The 12866-nt window shown below is 43.7% G+C and overlaps 1 protein-coding gene across 1 annotated transcript in view; it reads left to right on the forward strand.

Moving 5' to 3' along the window:
- Positions 1-3602: 3602 nt before the first annotated feature.
- The window catches only part of HHAT (hedgehog acyltransferase), a 323485-nt gene continuing 314221 nt past the window's right edge, over positions 3603-12866 (forward strand). The window contains exons 1-3 of the mRNA XM_019515898.1: positions 3603-3650; positions 7124-7265; positions 12688-12755. Coding sequence (XP_019371443.1) covers positions 7163-7265; positions 12688-12755 — 171 coding nt within the window. The 5' untranslated portion in view covers positions 3603-3650; positions 7124-7162. The remainder of the gene's footprint in view (positions 3651-7123; positions 7266-12687; positions 12756-12866) is intronic.

Raw genomic sequence — 12866 nt, forward strand, 5'->3', positions numbered from 1 at the left:
GGAGCTGAGACTGCCGATCAGCTGATTAGCAGTCACAGCCCTGGGACCACACCAGAGCAAGTTCAACATTCTGGTGTGGTCCTGGGGCTGGGACCAACAACAATCAGCCAATTATCAGCTACAGCCCGGGAATGCCTGCACAGAGCAGCTGGAAAGCATGGGCAACTCTCCCACCACACACCTAATGGATGTCTATTGTAATGAAGTGGCACAAATGAATACCACCTATGATGCAGCCACAAATTATGGGCATCTGCAGTGTGACAAAGGGTATGGATATCTGTTTGCCTGGCTTTTGTCCCACCACATTTTTCTGGAGGCACAAAAGTAATATTTCTTGTCACCCTTTATGTCATCATGCCAGATAACAGTTTGAAATATCTTTTAATTTAACAGTTAATTTTACTTTATAAATCACTTTGCATCCTCTTTACTGGAACAAAATTCTTCTGTTCAATGTGTATAGAATTTCCTAGTGTTTTACTTTTTGCCACTACCATCTGTCTTGTGACTGTATGCCAAAAGACCCCTTCTAATACATACAGAAGTCAAACGCTGGGCTCCTCTTCCTGGCTATCATTTGGAAAGTGTAATCTTCCTTCTGGGATCTTATTATTTTTATCATTCGTGTTTTTGTAGTGTGTATGGGCCCTAACGGCAGACCAGAAACACACTGTTGTAGACACTGTACAAACATGGATAAAAAAGTGGACACTGCCCCAGATAACTTACAGGTATAGGTTAGGAAACCACAGATAGATGTAGATGAGGAGTACAAGCAGAGAGTAAGACGAGCATGATATACACGGCAAGAAGTGAAGTGGGCAGTGAAGTGAACTGTGTCTTGTGAGGGGCGGAGAGAAGAAGAGTACAGTACTGTTGCTGTATTCCCACCCTACTAGTACAGAGCCAATCCCATAGGCTACATGGCACTCCAGAGGAAAAAAATGCATGGCAAAAATATACACAGGGCAACCTTCTCTCACCCTTTCCTACTCCCTCCTCTCCTCCTACCTTTTAAATTGCAGGCATAGGAACATCAGCAAGCAGAAAACAGCAGCAAGGTGTGCCAGGTGGTGCCAGGGAGTCCAAGCTGTTCTGGGAATCATAGTTCTCTAGATTAGCAGTGGAGTTCATTGCTAGGGGTTGGGAGGTGGGGGGAAGGGAGGTAATGTTCACCTCATTTTTTTTGCTACCAAGCCTGTAGTCCAGAGGCAAAAATACTGAATTTGGCAGCAAAAAATGGGGGTTTGTTCTCATCCCCTCCAACAGCAGCAAGCTCAATTGCTGGTCTACAAAACTATGATTCCCAGAATGCTCTGCACTCCATGACACCCATTGCCTGTGCTTGGCAATATTAGTCATAGAAGCAGGTAGGCAGTAGTAAGGCAAATACACCCCCCCCCTTGCCCTTCTGATGCTCCTCCCCTTAGGTCAGGGGTTGGAAATGTTTTTGGGCAGAGTGCCAAAAACACCTACAACCTCAGCTTGTAAAATGTTGGTGTCCCAGGAGTGGACAGGGGGGATGTGCGAGGGTCCCGAACCTTGTTGTGGCAGCACACCCCTGGCTCCTTCCCTGCCGTCCGTCCCAAGGTACACATGCCAAGCAAGATGCTTAGCATGCCACACTGGTCATCTCCCAGAGTACATGCTGTGGTCACCTACCCCACTTTATGCCTCTGAGGGGCAGATACTTTGGAGGCTGGAAATTTAATCCTTGAGTTTCATTCTGAAAGGGAAGGGAGAGAAGGAAGGGGGAGTCTCCAAGAGGGGTATACCCCCCTACACACAAGTCTTGCAACTTCCACTTGAGCACTGGTAGGCCAGGCCAACTACCACAAGACTGTCATTCAGGGTCTTAAATGCTCCTCTCCCCTGTAGTGATAGAAGCTGTAATTTAGAGACACTCCCTTAGATTACAGAAGTTGGGAGATGGTCCTTCAGGTCAGCTAATTAGAGAGAGATCCAGCTCTCCTTCAGAGAGAGAAGGAACCTGAAAGATTTAGTCACAGCTTGGATGTCAGGACCCTGGGACTGGTCCACATCCATGATGATGCTTATGGGCTTGAGCGTTGGGTGTTATTGCCCACAGTGATTGAAAAAAGGAGGGAGTGCAAAAGGGGTGGAGGGAATAAATTGAGAACACTTTTCTATTACTCTAACCTGATTAAAACACCACAGCTAGAGTTGGGGATTTTGGAAAATGACATCACCAGGACCTGCAATAATGTAAATCACCTGAGCTGGCAAGCCCATATCTGGCCTAGTCAATACCTTTGTCTCTGCATGATAAAGGGTGAAAGTGTGCATTCACTGAGGATTCAATTTTTCGAACATTTGGGACTGGTAATATTGAAGTATAGGTGAGGTTAGGGAAGAAGCAGAAAAGACTGTCATCATTCATTGGTGATGTGGGGGGAAGCCAACAGTGAAACAGGCGATCGAATCTGCGAGAAGCGAGTCCCTGCAGGGTCTTTATGTGAGGGCTGAACTTGATGTGGCAGGGAGGGAGAGCCACCAAAACACCCTTCACCCCACCACAGGTGGTGTAAGGCTCGGTCCCCCAAACTAATTTTTCAGTGATTGGCAACAGCAGCAACACTACAACGCTACTCGGTGCGCCCATGTGCATTCAGCGGCTGAGGAAGAAAATAATATTTTCTCCCTCTGTCTGTGCACCCCACTCACCTTTGTGACCATTTTTCTTTTCACTGTGGAACACACGGGCTAGGTACAGGCATTCAAAAAGCCCAAGGCAGGATTGGTTACAGTTTTCTGCAAGCAGCGTAGTTTCAGTCGGTAGCAAACAGAACATGTATTTGCCCTTTGGTGGGGGGGCAAATCTTAGACCGGGTTCTGCCATTTTTAAACCAGTCTACATGCCAAACTTCTGTTCGGTTACAGGTACAGACAGCTTGTGTGCCAAACTTCTCTTCTGTTACAGGTATAGACATTGGTGACGTGTAGGGGGTGCATGTGCATCCCCGGAGATTGGCCATGCACCCCCTGGAAGCGCCAGCTGCGACACTGGAAGTGCGATCAGCCGCTGGGGGACCTGGTGATTGGCTGCTGGAGGATCCCGGTGGGCTATGTGGTGCCCCCCCTGGACTTGGGAGGCCCATGGGTATGGACCTGTTTCTCATCACTGCTACTGTTCAAGTCAAGGTTCGAATTACACTTTGCCTCTTGCAGGGACCTGCAAAAAAAAAAATTGGGCTGCCCATCACGATGCCCTAATAAAATCCAAGCCCCACCTTATGATTTCAAATCTTACAGGAGGGCTCTCGTCTCTCATGGGGGGCTCTCATAAAGTATTGCCTGCACCGGGCCATGAAGGGCAAATCCTCCTGGCTGCTGGAACATGTTTGAAACCCCCCGTGCACCAGGGGTTCAGAAAGCAGAGTGCAACTCCAAACCCGTATTGTTATTATTATGGTTTTAACCTCGTTTTATTAATTTATTTCGGGGGGAAACCTCTGGATCTTGGAGTCTCTGAGGTGGGACCCGCTGCTGGCCTGAGCTGAGCAGAGCCCGCAGAAGCCGGAGCCGGGAGCTGGCTGCTGACGGCCGGGCGGAGTGGGGGCGGGAAGGGGGGGAGCGGGGCAGGCCGCGGCCGGAAGCGGCGGGAGCCGGGCAGCTCTGGGAGGCAGGTCCGTGCCTTTGTTCCGCGTTGCAGTCAGCCCCGCGCCGGGGAGGGAGCGGGCTGCGGTGAGGCGGGGCGGGAGTGCCCTGCACACGCAGGCCGCGGAGAGGGGGAGGGAGCGGGGCTCCCGGGACAAGGGGAGAGCCGGGCGCGCGTTTCCCGTCACCCGCTGCAGAAATGGTCGCGCTCCCGAGTGGCGGCGCGGTTGGATGCAGCCCTTGCGGATGCCTTTGCGTCTGTGCCGGGGCTCGGGTTCCTGCGCGCGGCCCCGGCACCTGTGGCCGGGCACTGAGGGCTCCTCGCGGCGCGGGTTGTGGCCCGGGGGGGGGCCACTGGCGCTGCTGGCTTCTGAGGGCGGGGGTGTGCTGCACAGAGGCGGAGAAGGGCTGCGTGCCAGGCACGGCCTGGCCCTTAGTTGGTCGTGAAGAGAATAAAGACATCTCCAATTTCTTATTCACTCTTATTTTTGAGTCTTTCTGTCTTTCGTGAGCAGTACTTGGTCTTCTGAATAGTGGGAATGAGTGAGTGTCTTGGCGGTCGCACTGGGGCTTGCCCCTTGTTTCCAGAAATGCAGCAGCTTTTAAAATGGGTAAAAGGGAATGCAGTGGTTTGGCAAATGTGTGCGTGTAAGCATGTGTGAGCTTGTGTCAGTGCACGCGTGAGCTTGTGTCAGCGTGTGTGTGTAAGCACACGAGCCTGCGTGCAAGCACGTGTGTGATCTTTATGCTTTGTGCATGGTCCCCTTGACTTCAGTGGGTTTGCACTGGCTGCATCTACATGAGATGCTGGCTGTACAGTCGTTACTGGGCGTTACTCAGTTCTCATGTTGACAAATACTAAATGACTGCACAGTAACCAGAGTTACTGCGCCGTAGTGTCGCCAAATAGCTTTTAGGTGATGCTGGCTGTGCAGTAGTTTGCTACTGGTGCGCAGTAGCATCATGTCGTGCTTCCTGCCACACAATGCTACTGTGCAGTAGTAACGAACTACTGCGCAGTCAGTGTCTCGTGTAGATGTGGCCAGTCTGTACAGTTTAGAATGCAGGTAGATCTTTGTGTCTTGCCTCTGTGGCGTGTCCCTTTGGTTCAGATTCAGTTTTGGGGCCTTTGGTTAAAAAGAAAAAACCCAGTTTCTTTATGGTAAGAAACCGCCCATGTTACAATCAAGGGGTCTCGCCCACTGTTTCTGGTGTTTTCGTTTTAAAATAATTTTATTTCCTCTGTCAGTGTTTATGACACCAGAAAACAAAAACCATCCAGATCATTTTAAGCAAATAGACTAGGTAGTAAATATACAGTATTTACATATAACATCTGATTTTTATTCTTAAAATGTGTGATGGTGCAGTACAGGGTTTACTGTTAAATGCTGGGAACTTGATTCTGCATTGAGGTCAGTGTGGATGCAGCAGTTTGAGTGTCTGCATTGTGAGCTTACTGCTGATTTTAGGCTTTGGTGCAAACACATGGTCTGGACACTGGCAGTACTCCAGTTAGGTTTAATGGGATTTTTTGGGAGGTAAAGAGTGGAAGATCAGGTCTGTGGATTCTTAAAGTAATGAAGGTCCTGTGACAGGAAAATGACTAATCCAAGGAGAGGTGTTTGCCCCAACTATCTGAGCACTTGGTTACTCATGGCTAGGTTTGACATGAGGAACTTGGGTGAGGGGGGACACCTCACATTGAGGTTTACTTGAGTTTAATTTGTATAGATAGTGCTTAAATAAACAACTCCAAATCTCTATCACCTGTGTTTTCAGGAAAGGTTTTCCTGATTAGTTTCCTCCTTTCACACATTTCTGTGTACTGGACCCAGGGAGAATTGGCAGACACAAGAGGTTTAGTGCATTTGCCGGGTATACTTGGACCAAAAGGGTGCAACTTGACAGAAGTGTTCAATCTTGAACAGAAGTGAACAATCCTGTGTGTATGTTCCCTATCTGTTGTTGCAGCAAGTGTTTACTAAATCACAAATTGGACACAACCTTGAGCAACCTGTTTTCACTGAGATCTGCACAGAGAACTTGCAAATGCATAAATTTTGTGCTAAAGTGACTCTTCAAAGAGTCAGCTGTAGTCATATGACAGATCTCTTACAGGCCACTGAAATTAGTTGAAATCTTTCATGGCGTTGGATCAGGCCATCAAATCTTCAGCCTGTACAGTAATTGTTTTCTTTGTGTTGCCTGGGGGTAATTCTATGGCCTGCTGTCCTGTTGTTGTTGGTCAACAGGGTGAAAAACTCAGAATCAAGCTGGAAACTGGAAGGGTGGAGGCTGTTGAGAGGAGGCAGGTACGTTTAGGGGTCTGATGAAAAAGATCCACTGTGCTAGAAGCTGTTACTATGAGAATTATTTAAATGCCCAAACCAACCTCCTCCCCAACCACATTGCTAAATATAGCCCTCTTAGCATAGAGACAGTTAAGTACACTGTATTTGAAAAAAGATCCAAAGAAAAATAATCATTTATATTATGATAAAGGTATTTCAGATGGGAACATTAGACTTGATAATTCAGAAGTTTCATTAGGGATCATTAAGCAGAGTGAAAGAGTTTTTGAGTTTTGAAATAACTTGAAATTTGGAAAAGGCAATTATATACTCAGTCAAAACTTCCCTTAGAGGGCTAGAGGCAGTAAAAAGTCCAGCATCTGCATTGCAGAAAACTTGTATTCTTTCTGAATGCTGTTGCAATGCAGAGGTTAGACATGTTCTGTTGAATTAGATTCTTGACATTGAAAATGCCCTTTATTAAGTTATATCCACTGCAAAGGAAAGCTGTTAATGTTAAAATACTCACTACTCAATGAGGTGTAGTAGACTCCAGCAAAGTCTAATTTTAAAGTCTATTTTGAAGTGCTACATCTGCAGTTTTTTGTTCAGGATATTTAACTATGGACATATGCTGACTAGGTTTTCTGAGCATCCTAAATGTGCTAGATCAGGGGTTTTCAACCTTTTAAAATAAGTGTACCCCCACTAGTCCCCTTTTAGTAAGTGTACCCTCAGGGGTGGAGGGGGGTTGGCGAGCGGCCAGATGTGGAGCAGGGGTGTGGCGAGCGGTGACAGTGTAGTGTCTGTGCAGCCCTGCTCTCGCCCCACCCGGGCCCTGCTCCTGTAAAGCAGTGGCATGGGGTAGCTGTACTCCGTCCCCGCCCGCCCCGCATACCCCCTGGGACCTTTCAAAGTGCCCCCAGGGGTATGCTTACCCCCAGTTGACAACACCTGTGCTAGATGGATAGTTTTATCTTTCAGATTTGAAATCATCTTTTTAAAAAAAGTAACGAAGTAGTAAATATAAGCATTATTAGGTATTTTGTCACGTTGTAACCAGAACATTGAGAAGCTTTGTAAATTGTATCATTCTAAATCTTCTGAAAATGTGTTGCAAAATCATTATTTCTATATTCCTGATTATTGCTAATAAAGACATGCTATATTAAATTTTCTTATGTCTGTTTCTTTCTTATATTTTTTAGAAAAACATCATCTATGTATTAGAAGCCTGGGAAACTTACATGACAAGAATGGTGCTTCCACTATGGGAAATGTGCCTTTACCTGTTTCTTTCATTTGGCTTTCACTTTTACTCTTTCTATGAAGTGTACAAAGTTTCCAGAGGTATGTTTTTGAGACTGATATGTTCATTTTTTTATTGCTTCTCCCTTTTGTAGTTTCTGATGGCCAATTGCTGTTTTAGTTCTACTTCTTTAATATGTTAGTTTTTTTCCAGGCAAGATCCAGCAGGGTTTTACACTGGGACTTTGAACTGGAAGTACCTATACTCTCTTTTTCAGTGAACCAACAGTATAAAAATAAATATGAGGAGAGTGCCAGTGGACAAGGCTGCTTTTGTTAGAGTTTAGTCTGAACTTGTGTTTAAGGTTTCAGGAAGGGCTCTATGGTAAAGAGCATTTTGATGTTTGCCATTCATAGAAATAGATCAAATAGATCTTTGAATTCAGTTACGATACATATTGTAAGAGAAAAAAAATGTAAAAGCTTTTCTTTAATTTTATGCAATGTAGAGCTTGGCACTCGGCCCTGCCCTGGGCTGCAAATCTGCACCCTCTGGAGAGCGCAAGCTGCCTGAGTTTACTTTTGCTGCAAACACCTGGTCCCCCTCTGCAGCAAGGGTTAGTGCAGGAATAAGAGAGGAGCAGGGGTGGCTGTGGATGAAGGTATTGTAGAGACAGGTTACCCCCCAACACTGCCCTGGACTTGTTCCTCTTCACAGGCTGTGTCTGTCTGTTGACCCTTGACTTGAACACTTCTCATGATAAAGATTCCAGTCTCTCTAGCCTTATGTATTTACTAGGGGTGTGCAAAATGGGCTGTATTCGATTTGGATTTGGATTCTCCCCGAATTAGATTTGTTGATTTGGATCACTGTCCTCAGTTTGATTCGGCCACATCTGAATCTGAAGATTTGATGCTGATTCGGCCATAGACACAGCTTTAAATGTTTTTTCTACATACCTCAAGGTACCAGGCGTGGCTCGTGAATGCTGCAGTGCTGTGGCAGTTGGAGCATCCCACAGGAGCGTGGGGGGTCCCCTGTATGCTCGGTAGTGAACCTGGAAGTGGACCGGAAGTAGTTTCAGTCCACTTCTGGGTCTGCCAGGGAGCTCGCTGGGGGGAGCCCTTGCACCCCTCCACCTCAGCAATCAGCTGCAGGGGTTCTATGTGTACAACCCCAGCCCCAGGAGGCACCAGTCGCTGAGCTGGCCCCCTCCCCCCCTGCCCCGTGCGCTTCCTGTCAGATCCAGAAGTGCTTCTGTTCCACTTCTGGGTCTGCTGCTGAGCATGCTGGGGAGCCCCCCGTGCTTCTGTAGGATGCTTCATCCACCCCAGCATCTCAGCATTGACGAGCTGCCTAGTAGCTTGAGGTATGTAGAAAAAACATTTAAAGCTGTGCCTATGTCTGAATCTCCGAATCTTTCCAAATCTCTCTGAATTGATTCGGAGGGTTCCAGTTCAATTCAGAGAGATTACAAATCGATCCTAATTCGATTTGGATTCAGAGATTTGGCCACTGAATTGGGCTGAATCTCTGCTGAATCGTATCAGGGACTGAAGCTTCGCAAACTCTAGTATTTACTAACCAGTGCCATGAAATGTTGCACGCTGTATTATGAAATGAATGCTAATGTTTCATTAAGAATATCTAGACCCCAGTCCAGGAAAGCATGTAAGCTTGTACTTGTCTTTATGCATTATGCAAAGTCCCATTGAAATCAGTGGAACTATTCACAGTGCATAAAGTTGACTGTGCCCTTCAGTCTTTGTGGCCTTTTGTCTGTAATTAGCTCTTCATTCACTACTTATTGCACCTGTCAGTTCAACTATCCTTATTTCTTATTTTATGTATCAGTTCATTTACTTAGTTGAACATTGAAAGGACAAAAAGATAACTCTTCATTCATCTTGTCCCTTGCTAATTCAAGAAATCAATGACTTGGAGCAGTGGTTTTCAACCTGTGGTCCATGGACCCTGGGGGGCCCATAGACTATGTCTAAGGGGTTTGTAAAATATGACTGTGATCAATCAGAAGTATGTTAATACCTACAATTACAATTCAAAGGGGTTTGCACCTCCATTTGAAATTTTTTAGGTGTCTGCAAATGAAAAAAGGTTGAAAGTCACTGATATAGAGCATTTTAATACTAGGTTGTTAAAGATTTACTAGTTTGCTTATGATATATTTTAACGAAGTAATGTTTTGCGTTACTGATATTTTACTACAAAATAATGTAAATACAACACTCTTAAATGATTTGTGACAAGACATTAAAAAGATGCTATGGCCACCTTTCAATTACAAAAACTGAACGGAATTGTAAAATAGTCAAATGAGTATTATGTATATTAAAATGTGTTCTTCAGCAGATAATTAAGCAGTAGGATTTATCTATTCTGGCACAGTACAGCAGTTTGCACCTGTTCCCATCTATTTACTCAAAGCTATCTTGTATAATTGTTTCCTCTCATAATATCTCACTGTAGAGGGTTCTGCTGCACATCAGTTCTTTGATGGCTGTGGTGGTTGCTTTGTCTAGGAATCTGAAAGGGATAAGGGAAGTATTTAAAAGACGTATTGGTTTTTAAATCATGTTTATACACACAAACAGCTATATTATCGTCCCATGCTGGTATCAAAACACCTGCTTCCTTCAGTGTCATCCTTAACTGAGCTGTTGCAAACATTTAATAGACTTTGTGGGGATTGCTGTTTGAACTAACATAAAATATTCTATTATACCTCTGTGTGCTATTGACTTTTTGGGGATTGATGTTTAGAAATGTTTTCTCTGATATTGTCTACCCTTGTACCAAAATCCTTTTACAAATGTATTCACTAACTTATTTCCAAACAGACAGAATATTTTCAAGTTTCCAACAACTTAGCCAGTGGAACAAAGAGCAAGTTAGATAGTTGAAGTTTTATTATGAATTGGCTGAACTCAGAATACATTTCCAACATTATTGTTAGTTTTGGTTTATTATATTTTTAGCAATGATTTTATATCTTGCTTATATCTTAGTCCAGTGAAGAGCCATGCACATGATCAGAGGTCAGGAAAACAGACCTTATGACGACAGGCTGAGAGCTATGGGGCTCTTCAGCCTGGAAAAGCGCAGGCTCGGGGGCGATCTGATGGCCACCTATAAGTTTATCAGGGGTGATCACCAGGATCTGGGGGAAAGATTGTTCAGCAGAGCGCCCCGAGGGATGATGAGGTCAAACGGTTATAAACTACTGCAATACTGTTTCAGGCTGGATATAAGGAAGAATTTCTTTACTGTCTGAGCCCCCAGGGTCTGGAATAGCCTGCCATCAGAGGTGGTTTAAGCACCTACATTGAACACCTTCAAGAGCAATTTGGATGCTTATCTTGCTGGGGTCCTGTGACCCCAGCTGACTTCCTGCCCTTTGGACAGGGGGCTGGACTCGATGATCTTCTGAGGTCCCTTCCAGCCCTAATGAAATCTATGAAATCTTGGTTAGATTCATATGTGCATCCAAACACAAATGATAGGTATACTTAAAATTTAAAATAAATAAGCAAATATAATTTTTTTATTGACATTTTGGATATCTTAATGCAAATTATTAATTTAGCAATAAATAAATAAAAATAATTACTGGTCAGAGGAATAGTGAAAGTGATGTTGTATTTCAATCAGTCACATATTCTATGCTATCTAAGGACATTAATCTTGAAAAGTCTCATTCATGGGCTTAATTGGATTAATGTGAGTAGTTCCACTGCAATCAATGAGCTAGTCACATGAATAAAGGCAAGATCATGCATTATTATTTGCAGGACCTAGCTGATTAACAAGATAGTTGACTCCAGCACTTAAAAAAGCCTGGTTTTAATGATATTTCCCATAAAATGGTGTACAATATCATTATTTTTATTGCATTGATTTTTTTTCAAGTCCCACATGTTATTTTTCCACTAGAGGGAGATATAGAACAGTCTTAAAAACTTTGAAAATAAGGATAAGTTTTTCTTTACTTTTTATAATTAGTAAAATAAGCAGAGATGACATAACATTGAACATCAGTTTTTAGATTGTAATTTCTAGCACCAAGTTCTATTGTATGGAAAGATGGTGAAAACTTGCCAATGTGTAAATAACACTTTTGCTACCATATTCAAATTGTCCTGAATGGATGAGTGCTAGGGGAAGGGGGAAAAATAAAAACATACTTTTCTCACTGCAGATTGCCAATAACATGCTCAGCAATTTTGCTGCATCTTTGTTTCATTTTGGTAGGCCAAGACTCTCTTTCTATTTTTCTTTGGTAAAAATCAGTTTGTCCAAAATGTAGCCTTTCTGTTTAATTATTCTAATGTATTGTTTGTACAGTAGCATCCCATTGTGAAAAGCATAGGAAGACAAGAGTCTTGTCTTGAAGAGCTCACTGTTTAAGACTCCAGCTACACAGCTATTCCAAGTGAGTGGACCCAGGCCCACACAGAAAGCCTGACTGACTAAAGGCGCTGCTGAGAATTCTCCCTACCTGGAACAAGTTGCAAAGTTAGGACTTCAGTTAGGAAAGTTTACCAAAAGTAGGTGCAACAAACAACAGAAGGAAGAAGGACAAGAGTAACAATGATAAAATCACATAGTTACTTAGGCCAGCCACGCACCCTTACTTGCAGAGTAGTGGAAAACATAAATGTTAACTCTTAACTGCAGTTTTAGAAGAAGAAGATCTATTATATTATGGTTTCTCCAGAAGTCTAAGTGAGATTGTATTGAGAAGTGAAATAGAAACAGTGGGTCTTTTAAAAATGATATAGATGCAGTGGGAAGAGCCAGATGCTTTCCACACTTTCAGTCTCATCAGTTGCTCGGGTGGAAGCTGACATACTACCGGAGTGACCTTAGTTCTAAGCCAGAACTGGTCTTTTGACTTGAGGCTCCATCTCATTTTTATGTGTCTTCCCATCTGCAAGCCTTTTTTGCTCCCATATGGTGAGCACTTGGATGCTTAGATCTTGATCTGTAGGCATGGTTAGTTTTATTTACATTAAATAAGTGTTTATAAATGTATTTTCATGCTGTGCTTTCTTTACCAGTAAAATCAAGTATGCATTAAGGATGAGAGGTCATGGAAGCCTCCAAATCTACAGAACCAGCATGCTTCTACTTTGTGAAATTTGGGTGGCTGTGCAGCCACCACAGAGAAATTTATACAGTATGTATGGTAGAGTTCACGTGGCTTGCATGGATCAGCATGAAGTGAAGGCCTGAGGAAAGGACATTGTTATTGGTTCATAGTAGCGTGCATCCATTGGCTAAAAATTATGGTAATGAAAGTTCAAGGAGGGCAGTAGTAGCTACGGAAAGTCCATCTTTTTTATCTTTGCTTGGCTCTCACCCTTGCAGAATTCCTCCTGCGTAGATGTCTCCTGTCATAGGTACGGTGTTTATAATGCAATGTAATACTGTTTAAAAACAAACTGAGCCAGCCGGCTGACTCTAGTTTCTGTTATTAATGGAGGTATTTGTTATTCCTGGCAGAGTATGAAGAAGAACTTGACAGAGAATTTGAATTGGAGAAAAATGCTCTGTTTTGGGGACTTAAAAAGGTAAGATGGGTGAATATTACTGAATATTTGTTTTTATAATTTTAGTATAAATTCCTGTTCCTTGCAGTTCTTCTGAGATCCTCATTCTGTGGAATGTGATTAGCTTTTACA

The sequence above is a fragment of the Gavialis gangeticus genome, unplaced genomic scaffold (genome assembly GCF_001723915.1).
Source record: "Gavialis gangeticus isolate Ggan-Ray unplaced genomic scaffold, GavGan_comp1, whole genome shotgun sequence".
Classification (NCBI taxonomy): domain Eukaryota; kingdom Metazoa; phylum Chordata; order Crocodylia; family Gavialidae; genus Gavialis; species Gavialis gangeticus.